Source organism: Pongo pygmaeus, chromosome 2, assembly GCF_028885625.2.
Source record: "Pongo pygmaeus isolate AG05252 chromosome 2, NHGRI_mPonPyg2-v2.0_pri, whole genome shotgun sequence".
NCBI lineage: Eukaryota > Metazoa > Chordata > Mammalia > Primates > Hominidae > Pongo > Pongo pygmaeus.
In genome coordinates, this window is record NC_085930.1 from 44,949,250 (window position 1) to 44,968,609 (window position 19,360).

The following is a 19,360-nucleotide window of genomic DNA, read 5'->3' on the forward strand; positions in this document are numbered from 1 at the left end:
ATAGCTGAACAAAAGGCAGCAGAAACCTCTGCAGACTTAAATGTCCCTGCATGACAGCTTTGAAGAGAGTAGTGTTTCTCCCAGCATGGAGTTTGAGATCTGAGAACGGACAGACTGCCTCCTTAAGTGGATCCCTGACCCCCGAGTAGCCTAACTGGGAGGCACCCCCAGTAGGGGCAGACTGACACCTCAAAAGGCCGGGTAACCCTGTGAGATGAAACATCCAGAGGAATGATCAGGCAGCAACATTTTCTGTTCAGCAATATTCGCTGTTCTGCAGCCTCCGCTGCTGATACCCAGGCAAACAGGGTCTGGAGTGGACCTCCAGCAAACTCCAACAGACCTGCAGCTGAGGGTCCTGACTGTTAGAAGGAAAAATAACAAACAGAAAGGACATCCACACCAAAATCCCATCTGTACGTCACCATCATCAAAGACCAAAAGTAGATAAAACCACAAAGATGGGAAAAAACAGAGCAGAAAATCTGAAAATTCCAGAAATCAGAGCACCTCTCCCCCTCCAAAGGAGCACAGCTCCTCACCAGCAACAGAACAAAGCTGGATGGAGAATGACTTTGATGAGTTGAGAGAAGAAGGCTTCAGATGATCAAACTTCTCTGAGCTAAAGGAGGAAGTTGGAACCCATGGCAAAGAAGCTAAAAACCTTGAAAAAAGATTAGACGAATGGCTAACTAGAATAACCAGTGTAGAGAAGTCCTTAAAGGACCTGATGGAGCTGAAAACAATGGCATGAGAACTACATGATGAATGCACAAGCTTCAGTAGCCGATTCGATCAACTGGAAGAAAGGGTTTCAGTGATTGAAGATCAAATAGATGAAATGAAGCAAGAAGAGAAGTTTAGAGAAAAAAGAGTAAAAAGAAATGAATAAAGCCTCCAAGAAATATGGGACTATGTGAAAAGACCAAATCTGCATCCGATTGGTGTACCTCAAAGTGATGGGGAGAATGGAACCAAGTTGGAAAACACTCTGCAGGATATTATCCAGGAGAACTTCCCCAACCTAGCAAGGCAGGCCAACATTCAAATTCAGGAAATACAGAGAATGCCACAAAGATACTCCTCGAGAAGAGCAACCCCAAGACACATAATTGTCAGATCCACCAAAGTTGAAATGAAGGAAAAAATGTAAAAGGCAACCAGAGAGAAAGGTCAGGTTACCCACAAAGGGAAGCCCATCAGACTAATAGCAGATCTCTCAGCAGAAACTCTACAAGGCAGAAGACAAGGGGGGCCAATATTCAACATTCTTAAAGAAAAGAATTTTCAACCCAGAATTTCATGTCCAGCCAAACTAAGCTTCATAAGTGAAGGAGAAATAAAATCCTTTACAGACAAGCAAATGCTGAGAGATTTTGTCTCCACCAGGCCTGCCCTACAAGAGCTCCTGAAGGAAGCACTAAACATGGAAAGGAACAATTGGTACCAGCCACTGAAAAAACAAGCCAAATTGTAAAGACCGTCTATGCTAGGAAGAAACTGCATCAACTATTGGGCAAAATAACCAGCTAACATCATAATGACAGGATCAAATTCACACATAACAATATTATCCTTAAATGTAAATGGGCTAAATGCTCCAATTAAAAGACACAGACTGGCAAGTTGGATACAGAGTCAAGACCCATCAGTGTTCTGTATTCAGGAGGCCCATCTCATGTACAGAGACACACACAGGCTCAAAATAAAGGGATGGAGGAAGATCTACCAAGTAAATGGAAAGCAAAAACCGGCAGGGGTTGCAATCCTAGTCTCTGATAAAACAGACTTTAAACCAACGAAGATCAAAAGAGACAAAGAAGGCCATTACATAAAGGTAAAGGGATCAATTCAACAAGAAGAGCTAGCTATCCTAAATATATATGCACCCAATACAGGAGCACCCAGATTCATAAAGCAAGTTCTTAGAGACCTACAAAGAGACTTAGACTCCCACACAATAATAATGGGAGACTTTAACACCCCACTGTCAACATTGGACAGAACAACGAGACAGAAAGTTAAAAGGATATCCAGGAATTGAACTCAGCTCTGCACCAAGGAGACCTAATAGACATCTACAGAACTCTCCACCCCAAATCAACAGAATATACATTCTTATCAGCACCACATCACACTTATTCCAAAATTTACCACATAGTTGGAAGTAAAGCACTCCTCAGCAAATGTAAAAGAACAGAAATTATAACAAACTGTCTCTCAGACCACAGTGCAATCAAACTAGAGCTCAGGATTAAGAAACTCACTCAAAACCGCTCAACTACATGGAAACCGAACAACCAGCTGCTGAGTGACTACTGGGTACATAACAAAATGAAGGCAGAAATAAAGATGTTCTTTGAAACAAATAAGAACAAAGAGACAACATACCAGAATCTCTGGGACACATTTAAAGCAGTGTGTAGAGGGAAATTTGTAGCACTAAATGCCCACAAGAGAAAGCAGGAAAGATGTAAAATTGACACCCTAACATCACAATTAAAAGAACTAGAGAAGCAAAAGCAAACACATTCAAAAGCTAGCAGAAGGCAAGAAATAACTAAGGTCAGAGCAGAACTGAAGGAGACAGAGACACGAAAAACCCTTCAAAAAATCAATGAATCCAGGAGCTGGTTTTTTTGAAAAGATCAACAAAATTGATAGACCACTAGCAAGACTAATAAAGAAGAAAGAGAGAAGAATCAAATAGACGCAATAAAAAATGATAAAGGGGATATCACCACCAATCCCCCAGAAATACAAACTACCATCAGAGAATACTATAAACACCTCTACACAAATAAACTAGAAAATCTACAAGAAATGGATAAATTCCTGGACAATACACCCTCCCAAGACCAAACCTGGAAGAAGTTGAATCTCTGAATAGACCAATAACGGGCTCTGAAATTGAGGAAACAATTAAGAGCTTACCAACAAAAAGAAGTCCAGGACCAGATGGATTCACAGCCGAATTCTACCAGAGGTACAAGGAGGAGCTGGTACCATTCCTTCTGAAACTATTTCAATCAATAGAAAAAGAGGGAATCCTCCCTAACTCATTTTATGAGGCCAGCATCATCCTGATACCAAAGCCTGGCAAAGACACAACAAAAAAAGAGAATTTTAGACCAATATTCCTGATGAACATCGATGCAAAAATCCTCAATAAAATACTGGCAAACTGAATCCAGCAGCACATCAAAAAGCTTATCTACTATGATCAAGGGGGCTTCATCTCTGGGATGCAAGGCTGGTTCAACATACACAAATCAATAAATGTAATCCAGCATATAAACAGAACCAAAGGCAAAAACCACATCATTATCTCAATAGATGCAGAAAAGGCCTTCAACAAAATTCAACAGTGCTTCATGCTAAAAACTCTTAATAAATTAGGTATTGATGGGATGTATCTCAAAATAATAAGAGCTATTTATGACAAACCCACAGCCAATATCATACTGAATGGGCAAAAACTGAAAGCATTCCCTTTGAAAACTGGCACAAGACAGGGATGCCCTCTCTCACCACTCCTGTTCAACATAGTGTTGGAAGTTCTGGCCAGGGCAATCAGGCAGGAGAAGGAAATAAAGGGTATTCGATTAGGAAAAGAGGAAGTCAAATTGTCCCTGTTTGCAGATGACATGATTGTATATTTAGAAAACCCCATCGTCTCAGCCCGAAATCTCCTTAAGCTCATAAGCAACTTTAGCAAAGTCTCAGGATACAAAATCAATGTGCAAAAATCACAAGCAGTCTTATACACCAATAACAGACAAACAGAGAGCCAAATCATGAGTGAATTCCCATTCACAATTGCTTCAAAGAGAATAAAATACCTAGGAATCCAACTTACAAGGGATGTGAAGAACCTCTTCAAGGAGAACTGCAAACCACTGCTCAACAAAATAAAAGAGGATACAAACAAATGGAAGAACATTCCATGCTCAGGGGTAGGAAGAATCAATATCGTGAAAATGGTCATGCTGCCCAAGCTAATTTATAGATTCAATGCCATCCCCATCAAGCTACCAATGACTTTCTTCACAGAATTGGAAAAAACTACTTTAAAGTTCATATGGAACCAGAGAAGACAGATGAAAAAATGCTCATCATCACTGGTCATCAGAGAAACGCAAATCAAAATCACAATGAGATACCATCTCACACCAGTTAGAATGGCGATCATTAAAATCAGGAAACAAGAGGTGCTTGAGAGGATGTGGAGAAATAGGAACACATTTACACTGTTTGTGGGGCTGTAACCTATTTCAACCATTGTGGAAGACAGTGTGGCAATTCCTCAAGGATCTAGAACTACAAATACCATTTGACCCAGCCATCCCATTACTGGGTATATACCCAAAGGATTATAAATCATGCTGCTATAAAGACACATGGACACATATGTTTATTGTGGCACTATTCACAATAGCAAAGACTTGGAACCGACCCAAATGTCCATCAATGATAGACTGGATTAAGAAAATGTGGCACATATACACCTTGGAATACTATGCAGCCATAAAAAAGGATGAGTTCATGTCCTTTGTAGGGACATGGATGAAGCTGGAAACCATCATTCTCAGCAAACTATTGCAAGGACGAAAAACCAAACACCGCATGTTCTCACTCATAGGTGGGAATTGAACAATGAGAACACTTGGACACACGGTGGGGAACATCACACACTGGGGCCCGTTGTGGGGTGAGGGGAGGGGGGAACGATAGCATTAGGAGATATACCTAATGTAAATGATGAGTTAATGAGTGAAGCACACCAACATGTCACATGTATGGATATGTAACAAACCTGCACGTTGTGCACATGTACCCTAGCACTTATAATACAATAAAAAAAATTCAAGATACCATTTTAAAAGAAAAAACAGGGAATTTCAAGTGAATATAATAGCATTTCTTATAAGGTTCAAAAGCACTTACTTTGATGGGCCCTCTTTTTCCTTTCTGGTATTATACACCCAATTAAGTAGTAGTTTTCTAGCAAAGGTAATTGTTTTTTGGCTTTCAGAATAATTCTTTATTGTGTCAAGACTCATACATCTAGAAAAAGAAAGAAATCTTTAAACATGTTTTAAACATTTTGAGATAAGTTTAATGTTGTACTGGAAGTTTAGTGTTGTACATAAGTTTAATGTTGCACAAAACAGGAAGACTATTTTGTGCCATGATGGCTGGATTAAGACATTTTCATGGGCATGGTTCATGAAGTTAGATTGTCAGGCTCACTTGTTAAACAGAGAGTATTAAAAATTGGAGATACATGGTTGAAAATAATAGAGATTTCAAGGTTCAGGGACAGGAAACATACTATGTTTCAAATATTTGGGATTCAGACATCTGGGTTTTCATGTTAGATTCCCCATTGTCTGGTATGGCAATGGACAAATTACCTCATTAACTTGCTTGCTAATCTACAAAATAAGGATAAAAATACCAATGTTAGGCTGGGATAATTAAATGGGAAAGCATGTATAAAGCATCCAACTCATATCACACATCTTCCCATCTCTTTGTCTTCACCTTCAAAGCAGATAGTAAGGTTTATAATGACTAAAAATGAGTTAAAATGGTAACTTAGAAAAGTCACTGGTCATAAGAACTCAATGTCATTTTGGTAACACTTGTCCCAAGTTTTCTGTAGCTTTCTGCTAGCTTTTTTTTTTTTTTTTAAATTGAGACAGCTCAGATCCGTGTATATGATCATGTCTTGTTTAGCCAATCTCCTTGGCTTTTCAAGGAATTTACCTGCTGCTGACCAGATACTTTCATCGTCATGATCAGAAGGAGAGTAAGGCTCTGCCCTTGGATGTGAGGCCCTACCTTATAACGTGGCTTAATGGAAGGGCATTGGAAACCTAAGTTCAAAGGTAAACCTTGCCCTTTCTACGAATTATAATGTTCTTACTTTAAAACTTGTATATATATATTTTTTTACTACAGGGATACTAACGTAATTGAAAAGAATGAAGTCATTCAATTATCTGTAATTCAATATAATATGCAGTAAATAAATGGAAAATGTTGAATGTGTATATGACTTGATTCATTTATAATTGAAAAAATATTTATTCAACATCTGCTATGGTTGGTAAATGCTAAAGATAAACCATAAAGAAATACTGGTCTGCCCTCAAGGCTCCAGCAGACTAGTGGGATGAAACATGTAAATACCAATTGCAGTAAAACGTGGTAAGTGTTGCCACAGAGATAATAAATGAGAGGGCTCCCTGGACTCAAAAAAATAAGCATTTAATATAGTCTTATTGTGATATCTACGTGTGACACTTTACAGCACAAATTACTAAGTAATTCAGGCTCTTAAATTCCTATTTTACATCAACGTGTTCACTGTTTAGACCTGATTTAGGGAAACAGTATGATCTATTTAACTGGATAGTGAGGCAGCCTAGCTTTGAATCCCAACTCTGTAATTTATGAGTCAAATGACCTTGTATAAATTATTTAATTTCTCTTTGCTTTGCTTTCCTAACCTGCACCGTGAATATAATAATAGCATCTATCTCATAAGATTCTTCTGAGGTAAAATAGGTTGATACATATAAAGTGTTTAAAACTGTACCTGGTATGACACTCAATAAAAAGAAACTATGTGCTCAAAGTATTATTTTTTAGGCAATTATACAAGCACTTAGCATAGGTCCTGGTGCTCCTGTTTAAACCCTCCACTCTTTCTTTTCTTACACTTGTTTTTCTTGCCACAGGTCACCCTGACACATGAGGCACTCATAGGAATAATTAGCAAATGGTAAAATCAACTCAGCAAAGAAGCAAGAACTGAATATAAGCATAATCAATAGAAAGTTCTCTAGGGGCTGGAATACCATTTTGCTAATATTAATATTCCCTACAGTGACTGGCATATATTGCTAATATATAGCTTTGCACATATTGGTATTCAATGTATATATCTTACATGTATGCATAAAAAATGTAATATATTCCAAAGTTTGCCTTCATAGGCATATGTTACTTCTGCCTTTGGGGGAACATTTAAAAAGAAAAAATCAAGGCAGTGGGCTGAATTGCTCTATGTTGTTTTATTTTTATTTTTATTTTTATTTTTGAGACAGAGCCTTGCTCTGTCCCTCAGGCTGGAGTGCAGTGGCACGATCTCAGCTCACTGCAACCTCTGCCTTCGGGGTTCAAGCAATTCTCCTGTCTCAGCATCCTGAGTAGCTGGGACTACAGGTGCATGCCACCATGCCGGCTAATTTTTTTTTGTATTTTTAGTAGAGACATGGTTTCACCATATTGGTCAGGCTGGTCTCGAACTCCTGACCTCAAGTGATCCACCCACCTCGGCCTCCTAAAGTGCTGGAATTACAAGCATGAGCCACTATGCCCGGCCTGTTGTTTTATTTTTAACATCTCCTGGAAAATATATTAATGATGCTTTTTATTGTGTCATTTATTAAAAACTTCCACTGTACAATGTGCACCTTTCTTCTTTAAAATATGCAAGGTATTGTTTTGAATTGATCACATTTGCCCAGCCCTCTCTTTCAACTCCCTCAACTTTACTAGGTCACCTAAAGCATTGGAAGTGCCTGGATCAAAAGGACAAACAGAGACCCTGGTACCATAGATGAAAATATTCAAGCATTATAAATCAAGGAAACAAAATTTTAAATAAGATATATTTCATCTTCCTATCATGACACATATAATGTCATAATGATTTGCATGACTAGGCTTAAAATGAAAACTCTTAGTTACTTCGAAAGTCTGTACTTGAAATGAAATGCAAATATGCCCTAATTTCTGGCTGTTTCTTTTCTAACTTTATCCTTCAGTGTACCACAAGGTTGTACGTGTGACGTAACACAAGGTTGGCACATCCTACAGGTTTAGGGGTATGCACACCAAAGGCCTGGTTTGCTCATGAGATGATGGACCAGGACTAGAGGCCCAAATAGACTCTGGAAATAAGCTTAGGACAATTTAAGCAGGGAATTTTGGTGTCTTCAGGACTGTTGTTTAGAGCTAGAAGGTATGTCTGGGTGGACATTGCTGCAGTTGCATTGCAGTTTAACCCCCCTCTTTGCCCAATCATAGATCCAGCATTCCTCCACAGGGGATGATCTGAGGGTACTCCTCAAAACACCAACTTTGAGGAAGTCACTGATTATTTTGGAGACCTATATCTAAAGAAATCACTACAAGATTACAAATGCATGCTGAGTATTAAGAGAAGATGTTGAAGTACTACCTGTGTATTGGGGAAGATGTGCCTGGAGGGATTAAGGAAGGCTTCACCCTTACTTAGTCTGGCATTCAAATTGCCTAAAAGGAAGAGTTCTTTACCACAGCTTAACTTTTGGCAGGGGGAGGACAAAGAACAAAAGAAAGTTTCAGTCAGAAGGAACAGCTTGTTCAAAATCACGGAGGTAAGAATGAATGCAGCAAATTTGGGAAACTGAAAATAGGTAGTTTGGCCTGAGGGTGGGGTATAGAGCAGACAGCTCTGCTGTAATACTAGAGTATTAATAGTAGAGGGAGCCAAGTTACCAGACAAAAACAAGAAAACTCACTTGGGTAATTTCCTAAATGCTGTGGCTTAGAATAGAAGCCATCTCTTGAGAATATACTTACTTTCCCTTCTTCTCACCAAAACTTTCTGCTGCACCAACCAACACCTGGACAGCACTCTGGGACAGAATCTCATTCCTGTATTGTCTCTGGTAGCTTGCCTAAAAAATATTAATTCAAGTCATTATATAGCATGAATAACGATGACAACTTATTACAATCTTGATGGGAAAAATGTGTGATAAAGAAGTAAAAACAATCAATCTAGTCTGTTTGTAAAAAGAATCTTTCTATGGAGTTCAGATTATAAGATTACTGGATAAGGTAGGTCTTGGCTTTGGGTGGAGCCACACTGGTTCTAAAGGAAACTAGAGCTCTTCTAGACATGGAATTAGATTTTCAAAAAATAAATGGAACTTATTGGCAAATGAGTTTGGGAACTGCTGCAAGCTATATCCACAACTCAAAAGTTAATAATGAATATTAAAGGCTCTGAGAAAACCTACAGTAAAAAAATTTCCTACTATACATCTTTATTTAATTGAATTTTCTCAAATATTTCCACAACAGGGCTCTGCTGCCTCATCCATGATAAGGATTAAAATTATTATATCTTTGTAACTTATATAATTATTTATAGAAAATTTTATAATTTATAAGGAATATTATAATAAGAGATTGCTACTATTTGGCAGAATGCAGTCACTTCTTCATTCAATACATATATAAAGAGCCTACTGAGCTTCAGGGACTATGTCTGATGATATGGAAACCAGTATCTGACACTGTTCCTGGCATCCATGTGCTGAACACTATTCAGAATCACTGTGTAGACCAACTTCCTTAACTGAAATATATTATATGACCAAAGATTTCTAGGTTCTGCAGCAGGCATTCTCTCTGCATGATCAGTTTTGAATATTAAACACTGCTTTGTTTTGGGGAAATACTAGAAAGAAATAGCAATGACATTTGAGGATGTGGGATGAAAAAACTTTTCCCATAATTACAGGAATTCAATAGAGTACACTCTTCTCCTTAAATATCATTAAAATATGTTTAAAACAATATTAAATCAAAATATTCTTAGTATCCTCAAGATAAAAATTGTAGTTTGAAAAAATGAGGAAGCTGAAGATTATATGGATCTCGCGAAAGCTTAGCAACACAAATACCAAAGCAATTAGATACTAGAAGATGTTAACTGTTAAATTATCTTTCCCAATGGGAACGCAGAACCCAAATCAACAAATCAAGATGAGCATGAAAATATATCTAAAATTAAGAAGAACTCAGAAGATATTAAGTGAAATGAGGATCTAGAGAACAGAGCAGAGAAATCCAATCTACTTTGAAAAGCGGGATTTCTTGATTAAGACACAATAGCACAAAAGCAATGATCAAAATATAATAGTAGAACCCAAACATTTGAGGCAATAAATCAAAAAAGTACATGGAGTGTACACTGCAGAAAACATAGAATATCACAAGCGAAAAAGAGGTTATTCAGTCACCATAAGTTTCCTCTTTTATAGACTGGGAGAATGAAAACTAAATAGATTAAGTCCTTAGTCACATATCATATTAATAACAAAAACAAGACTCAAAATGAATTTTCCTTCATTTATTTTGTGGGTTCTTGTACACCATATTTTCCTGAAACAAATTAAAATTGGGAAGTGACTCAAAGACATGGCCTCATAACATTTTTAAGTTACAAGGAAATAGAAATAATTCTACAGGTATCCAAACAAGAAAGGAAGCTGTATTTAATTTCATAAATATTAATTTATTAATTGCATAAAAATCATTCCTTTATCTTCATATAAATGTATCATTACTTGGATAAAACTCCTATTTTTAGGTCTGAAACATCTTTAAACTTTTACTAATCAATTTTTTTTCTACAAAATTAGACTAGAGACACTAGCCAAACCATTGAAAAATACATTTCAAAGATATTCTCAACTGGAAATATTGTTGGAAATAATCAGTGAAAATTATAACAATATCAATATATTAAAGAATGAAATATGTAATCAAACATATCTATAAAAGGCTTCTTGTTTATAAGAATAATAAGCATAATCATTAAAACAAAACTTAAAGTGTAAAAGTGAAAACAGGGGAATAGGGCATGGTGGTGTCCCCCTGTAGCCCCAGCTACTCTGGGAGACTAAGGCAGGAGGATTCTTTGAGCTCAGGAATTTGAGACCAGTTTGAGCAACATAAAGACACCTTGTCTCAAAAAATAGAAGAGGAGCACAAAGAGATTTCAGAACATTGAACTAAATTCATATTCCAGCCACGGATACAAGGCCTAGTAAGCAATTTTTTCTTTTTAAAAAATGAACATAGAGGTAGATTGAGAAAAGGGAAATGAAAATGTGTCTACTCTAAAAGTACATCTATAGCTAACATTTTAGTTAGAAAGTTATAGAGTATTATTGACATTTATATAATTTGTAAGGTAAAATTAGATACTTTTTGAAGTTAGCTTATCAAACAGAAATAAACAAAGAATGAGATATATCTCAATACAAAAGAAGCAAAGAAAGGAAAGCAGGCAGGCAAAGGAAAAGAAAAAGAAAGGAAATAAACAGCAAGACAGGAGTGAAAGAAGAGAAGAATTGAGATATCAAAATAGAACAGCTATCAGATCCTATAATAAACCTGAAATACTCCAAAAAGGCTCAGATTAATTACTTGAGTGAATATTAATTGAGCACCTACTATGTACTACACATTGTGGTATTCACTGAAGACATACAGATGAATAAATCACAGTCTTTAGCCTAAAAAATATTACCTAGGTTTACTAGATTTGCCTACAAGAAAAATTAACTATACTAAAAAGAAAAATTTCAAGTGAAGCAGCATATGAGCTGAGCTGCTGGCTAACCAGCCCCTTGCTTCCCCAGAGTGAAGACTAGCCTGGAACCCTGTCCTCAAAGGAGTAGCACCTGAGAAGAGATGCTGGCTGACCAGCCCTGCACTTCCCCCAGATCACAGATGATCCTGGTTCTCTATCCATGGTAGCGTAGCCAGCTCCCTCATTCACAAGGGAGCAGACCCCACATAGGTAGACCAGCCACACAAACTTCTGCAGCCCAAGCAACTGAGGCACTCACAGGCACCAATGACATTGACTGTAGCTGAAGAACTGTATTGAGGCTATGCTATTGTATCCACCCAGTAAAAAGCTAATGCGCCCTACCCAACTGAAACCCTGGGACATATCTGCAGTGAGTCTTTCCCCATGAAAGCCACTATACAAGATTGAAAGAGGCAACTGTTTCACGAGATCTGAAGATATCAATGCAAGGACACAAAAAAACATGAAAAAGCAAGAAAATATCTCACTGTTAAAGGAACACAATAGTTCACCAGCAACTGGTCCCAAAGAAATGGAAATGTAGAAACTCCCTGAAAAGGAATTTACAATAATGATATTAAGGAAACTCAGCAGACACAATAAAATTGAAAAGAAATTCATTATGTGAACGAGAAACTCAACAAAAAGATAGATATTATAAAAAAATAACTGAACAGAAATATTGGAGCTGACTAATTTAATGAATGAAAAAATACAATTGAGAGCTTTGATAACAAACTAGATCAAACAGAAAAAAAGAATCTCTAAACTTGAAGCCAGATATTTTCAAATAACCATATCAGACAAAAGAGAAAGAAAAAAGAGAAAAAGAGAAAGAAAGATACATAGATAAGAAAGAAAGAAAAGAAAAAAGAGAGAAAGAGAGAAAGAAAGAAGGAAAGAAAGAAAGAGCCAAAGAAACCAAGAGAGCTCATGGGACCTGTGGGACATCATTACACAAACAAATGTTATCATTATGGGAATTTAAGAAGGAGAAGAGATGGGAAAAGGCATAGAAAACATATTTAATAAAGTAATAACAGAAAACTTCCAAGTTTTTGAAAAGATATAGACATCTAGATCCAGGAAGGTCAAATATCCCCCAAAAGTTTCAACCTAAAAAATTCTTCTCTGAGGCACATTATAGTCAAACTGTCAAAAGTCAAAGACAAAGAGAATTTTAAAAATAGAAAAAGTGTCAAGTCACATATAAAGAATCTCCATTAGAATATCAGCATATTTCTCAGCAGAAACTTTATAGGCCAGAAGAGAATAAGATAATATGGTTGAAGTGATGAAAGACAAAAAAAACTTTCAACCAACAATACTATATCCAGAAAAGCTACCCTTCAGAAATCAAGTGTTTCCCTGACAAGTAAAACCTGAGAGAATTCACCATCACTAGACTGGACTCACAAGAAATGCTTAAAAGTCCAATATCTGGAAGCAAAAGGACAGTAACTAAGATTGTAAAAACATATAAAACCCAATGGTAGAGCAGATACACAAATCTTAAAGAAAAAGGAATCAAATCTTATTATTACAGAAAAACACCAAACTTCAAAGATAAACAAACAAAAAGAAATACACACCAACCAAAAAAAAACGACACCTTTCAATAATATCCCTGAATGTAAACTAATTAAAATTTCCATTTAAAAGATATAGACTGGCTGAATTGATTAAAAAATAAGACCCAACTACACACTGCCTATGCCTATTAAAAACTCACTTCACCTGTAAAGACACACCCACAGACTGAAAGTGAAGGGATGAAAAAAGATATTTCTGGCAAACAGAACCCAAAAATGATCAGGAGTAGTTATATAGCTATACTTATAACTGATAAAATAGACTTTAAGTAAAACACTGTAAGAGAGACAAAGAAGTTTACTATATAATGATAAAGGGATCAAATCAGCAAGAGGACATATAAATACCAAAAACCAGAGCACTCAGACACATAAGGCAAAAATTATTAGATCTGAAGGGAGAGAAAGACTCCAATACGATAATAGTTGGGTCTTTAAAACCCCAGTCATAGCATTGGAAGGACTATCTAGACAGAAAATCAACAAAGAAACATTGGATTTAAACTGCACTATAGACAGAACATTTCATTCAAGAACAGCAGAATACATATTCTTCTCATCAGCACACAGATCATTCTCCAGGATAGAGCATATGGTAGGCCACAAAACAAGCCCCCCAAATTTTTAAAAAACTAAAATCATATCAAGTATCTTTTCTGACCACAATGGAGTAAAACTGGAAATTAGTAACAAGAAGAACATTGGAAACTGTACAACCACATGGAAATTAATCATGTTCCTCAACCACTGATAGATCAAGAAAAAAAATTAAGAAGGTAATTCTTTATTTTGGAACAAAAATAGAAACACAACATATCAAAACCTATGGGATATAGCAAAAGCTGCACTAAGAGGGAAATTTACAGTAATAAACTTCTACATCAAAAAAATAGACAGAGGGTCAGGTGTGGTGGCTTATGCCTGTAATCCCAGCGCTTTTGGAGGCTGAGGTGTGCAGATCACTCGAGGTCAGGAGTTTGAGACCAGCCTGGCCAACATGGTGAAACCCCGTATCTACTAAAATTACAAAAACTAGCCAGGTATGGTGGCAAGTGCCTTTAATCACAGCTACTCAGGAGGCTGATGTAGGATAATTGCTTGAATCCAGGAAGTGGAGGTTGCAGTGAACCAAGATTGCACCACTGCAATTCAGCCTGGGCGATAGAGTAAGACTCCATCCCCACCCTGCCCCGCCACACACAAAAGTTCAAAAAACAACTTAATTATGCACCTCAAGGAACTAAAAAATTAAGAACAAACCAAACCCAAAATTAGGTCAAGGAAAGAAGTAATAAAAATCAGAACTAAAATAAGTGAAATTGACACCAAAAATAATATAAAAGATCAGAAAAACAAAATGTTGTTTTTTAAATAAGAAAAAATTAAACCATTAGACTAAGCAAATAAGGAGAGAAGATACAAATAAATTAAATCAGAAGTGAAAACGAGACACAACAACTGAGACCACAGAAATTCAAAGGATCATTACAGACTATTATGAACAACTATACTCCAACAAATTGGAAAACCTAGAGGGATTGGATAAATTCCTGGACACGTAAACCTACTGAGATTGAGCCAGGAAGACATAGGAAGTCCGAATAGACCAATGAAGACTTACAAGATTGCAGCAGTAATATAAAGTCTCCCAAGAAAAAAATATTTTTGAAAGGGAAGGAATTCTTCCAAACTCATTTTATAAGGCTAGCATTACCCTAATACCAAAAGCAAACAACACAACAAAAAAAGAAAACTATAGGCTAATATCCCTCATGAACACAGATGCAAAAATCCTCAACAAAATACTAGCAAACAAAATCTAACAGCACATCAAAAAGATTATACACTATGATCAAGTGGGATTTATCCCAGGAATGCAAGGATATTTAAACATACACAAATCAACACACATGAGACATCACATTAACAGAAAGACCAAAGCCATTTGATCATCTGAATAGACGCAAAAAATATTTGATAAAATTCAGCATTGTTTCATTATAAAAACTCCCAACAAAGTAGATATACAAGGAATGTACCTAAATACAATAAAACCATAAATGACAAATCCACAGCCAAAATCATACGGAATGAGGACAAGTTAAAATCTTATATTTAGGAAAGCTAAAGACTCCACAAAACAACTCCTAGAACTGATAAACCAATTTAATGAAGTTGCAGGGTACAATATTAACAAACAAACAAAATTGGTAGCATTTCTACAGACTAACAGCTAACTATGTGAAAAGAAATCAAAGCATAAATCCCATTTACAATAGCTACCAAAAATACATAAGAATACATTTAACCACGAAAGTGAAAGACCTCTACAGTGAAAACTATAAAAGACTAATGAAGGAATTGAAGAGAACACAAAAAATGGAAAGACATCCCATGTTCATATATTGGAAGAACAAATCTCGTTAAAATGACCATACTCCCTAAGAATCCTATGGATTCAATGCAATCCCTAGCAAAATATCAGTGATAGAGAAAACATTCCTAAAATTTGTAAGGAACCTCAAAAGACCTCGAGTAGCCAAAGCAATTTTGAGCACAAGGAACAAAGCTGGAGACATTATAATACCTTAGTTCAAAATACACTACAACCAACAAGCTATAGCAACCAACACAGTATGGTACTTGCATAAAAACAGGCACACAGACCAACAGAACAGAATAGAAAACCCAGAAATATATTACCTATTTATAGCCAACTGATTTTCGACAAAGTCATGAGGAACGTACACTGGGGAAAGAACAGTCTCTTCAATAAATAGTGTTGGGATTAATAGTCATATGCAGATGAATGAAACTAAACCCTTGTCTCTCCTTTATATGAAAATAAACTAAAAATGGATTAAAGACTTGCAACTATGAAACCACTAGAAGGAAACAGAGGAGAAACACTTCAAGTCATTGGACTGGGCAAGGATTTCATGGCTACAATCTCAAAAGCACAGGAAACAAAAGGAAAAATAGACACATGAGATTATATCAAACTAAAACACTACTGCACAGCAAAGGAAGCAATCAATAGAATAATGAGACAACCTGCAGAACAAAAAGAAATATTTGCAAACTATTCTTCTACTAAGGCATTAATATCCAGAATAGACAAAGAACTCAAACCACCCAACAGCAAAAACAAACAAACAAACAGTATGATTTAAAAATGAGTAAAGGATCTGAATAGACATTTCTCAAAGACACAAACAGTCAACAAGCACATAAAAAAATTTAACATCACTAGTGAATAGGGAAATGAAAATCAAAACCATAATGAGATATTATCTTTCCCCAGCTAGAATACAATGTTTGTATATGGGGAATGTTTATTGCAGCACAATTCACAATAGCCAAGATAAACAATCAACCTAAGTGTCCATCAATAGATGAATGGATACAGAAAATGTCGTATATTTACACAACAGAATACTATTGAGCCATAAAAATGAATAAAATGCTTTCATTTGTGGCAACATGGATAAGACTAGAGGACATCATGTTAAGTGAAAGAAGTCAGGCACAGAAAAAGAAATACTGCTTGTTCTCACTCATATATGGAAGCTATAAAAGTTGACCTCATAGAAGTAGAGTAGAATAGTGGCTCCAAGAGGCTGGGAAGGGTAGGGGGACAGGGAAGCTAGCAGGAATAGGTTGGTTAACAGATACAAAGTTGCAGTTAGATAGGAGGAATAAATTCTAGTGTTCTACAGCACTGCAGGGTGATTACAGTAAACACTAATCTATTGTATTTTTTCATATAGTTAGAAGACAAGATTTTGAACATTCTCAACCTAAAGAAACAATAAAGGTTTGAAGTGATCTATATGCTTATTACTCTTATTTGATCATGACACATGTATACATGTATTAGAATATTACATTGTGCCTCATAAATATGTATAATTATATGTCAATTAAAACAACAGCAATAAAAATTACCCTCTTGACCCTAAATTTACATTTCATATTGGAATAAAATACTAGTTTGAAAAGGTAAAATTTAATAACACAACGTACAAAAAGAGATTATCAAGCAAAAGGGTGTATAGATTTTTTTAAGGCTGAGGAAATTGTGTGTGTGTATGTGTGTGTGTATAAAGAATTAGTGGCAATAAGGGTGGGGAATAAGGTGGTGGTGGTGGCAGTGGCAGATTCTTTGATCATGAGTCCAGCTAGAAGGGATATTACAAAAATTGGTGAGCAAGTACATTACTTAGATAGAGAATCAAAACTATCCGGAAAAGTTGAGTGAGCAATGAGAAGGGATCAAAATGTGCTGTTAGTTGATATTTCCACAATTTAGTGTTTAATATTCTGTTTTTATTTATCTCATTGAAAAATTTTTGATTTGGGGAATTTCTGCAGGGAACGATAGAAATGCAATTTATATTTCGTAAATTATATAGCAGATTATACATACTTTTGGTTAGTCTACCTCATTTTTGAAAGTTACAGACAAATGTTTGTAAAATACTCCTTTGTGCTTTCTAAGGAAGCAATTGTTGTGGCTTAAAGAAGCCATGGTTGGCTGTTCAGATTCACTCATGGTTATCTCAGGACTAGCCCTACTTCATTGTTTCCAGATCCTCTTCTACTCTGAAATCCTGGTCTAGATGTTTCTCTATCCTGTTCCATTGTTTTATATTGACTGACAATTTTTTCCTCTCATTCCTGCTGACTCGGTATATTTAGAAAGCCTGCCTTTGTTTTTGCCTCAGAAGCTGTTCATAGGCAGTTCCCAGGGGAACGCAGGATGACTAGCTTGTCTATTTACATTATAGAACTGTGGCCTTGGAGCATCGGATTTAGGAAACATGGAAGAGCTAGCAGGAATATTTGCTACCTCTGTGTTGACTTAGTCATATGGAAGGAAGTCATTACTCTGTGGATAGCAATACCTAATTTGGTAAGACAAGTGGAAAATCTGCTGGTGGAATAAAGCACCATGTGGGCATTAGCTTCACCCTCATAGCACGGCCTCAATTGCTTAAAGAAGTTATTTATGTCCTTAAAATAGTTGCCTTTGAAACTCAACTTGTCTGCCAAGACTACTGTTGAAGAGAGAACAATCATACCCTACAGATCTCCCACTTCCCTAGTTAGACTGAGCAGGTAGAGTGATTGGAATCCTGTGTGGCTGGAATAGCTGAGAAGTGTTCAACAGCTCCATAGGCAGTGAGGAAGGGCCAATATGAACACCTTAAGAGGACAATTCATGGCAAATAGATCTTGATTATTTCAACCTGGATAGAAAATGAAAATTAGCCTATTAGCAATTTCCAACAGTTTGTATGCTGCTGTGCTACAACATTTCTCTAATTTTTAGCCAATATTTGAATGAAAACATAATACTCTCTTCAGTCAGCTATTAGAGGATTTGGCTGTATCATTACATGAAAAACTGGCTTGGATCCAGAGATGGGCAATGCCACAGAACTGATTGCCTAACACATCTGAAGTTTAACCCCTGTTGCAATTTCTGCCATTGGGATCTGTGAAATTCCCATTCTTCATAAATAAACCACTCTTTACTTAAGCTAATGTGAGTGAATTTCTTTCTTTCTTTCTTTCTCTTTCTTTCGTCTCTCTCTCTTTCTTTCTTTCTCTCTTTCTTTCTTTCCAATCAAGCAGATTCCTAAGACAATGTCAACCTTCCCTTTGCCTTTGTAAACAATCTATTAAGTGAGCATGATCAAGATGTCTTTATAAAGGAGGAATTTTTCAACATAATTTTTGGCCAAACATAATTTCAAAAGAGAATAATACAGTACTATTTGTGCCGACAAGAGACGCCTGTTGGCCAGCTCCATTGCTTCAGTGTTAAAGATCTCATCTATTTCCTTGTTACAGTGTGGACATTTCACCTTCTGATGTTCTGTTTCTTCTTCGTTCAACTAAATAAAGCATAAATAAAAGAACAAAAAATACATGAATATTAACATATTGTTTAGCATAATCCACAAACAATTTTTGTACCAGTTTGCTTTGAAAAATGGTAGCAAATCTGGTAGATAAGAAAAACGTTCAGATCCTCATCATTTGCTCAAATGTCCTAATCGTTTGCTCAGTTATAGAAGGTAAAATAATTGTCAGTTTTGTGGGGAGGAGTTATATCATATCTTTACTTTTACAAGGCATTATTAACAGTTTAAAAAGCTATCACATATATGATCATGCTTTACACTAGCAGTTTTCAAAGTATGGTCTCCCAGCAGCATCAGAATCACCTGAGAATTGTTAGAAACGTGCATTCTCAGATCCCACCTTAGACCTACTGAATCATAATTGGAGGAGTGGGCAGCAATCT

The 19,360-nt window shown here is 36.3% G+C and overlaps 1 protein-coding gene across 2 annotated transcripts in view; it reads right to left on the bottom strand.

Moving 5' to 3' along the window:
* The window catches only part of SLC9C1 (solute carrier family 9 member C1), a 171,580-nt gene that overhangs the window by 83,675 nt on the left and 68,545 nt on the right, over positions 1 to 19,360 (bottom strand). For both annotated transcript variants that reach the window (XM_054482329.1, XM_054482328.1), the window contains exons 12-14: positions 18,825 to 18,947; positions 8,641 to 8,738; positions 4,948 to 5,067 (exon numbers count right to left, since the gene is read on the bottom strand). In XM_054482329.1, coding sequence (XP_054338304.1) covers positions 4,948 to 5,067; positions 8,641 to 8,738; positions 18,825 to 18,947 — 341 coding nt within the window. The remainder of the gene's footprint in view (positions 1 to 4,947; positions 5,068 to 8,640; positions 8,739 to 18,824; positions 18,948 to 19,360) is intronic.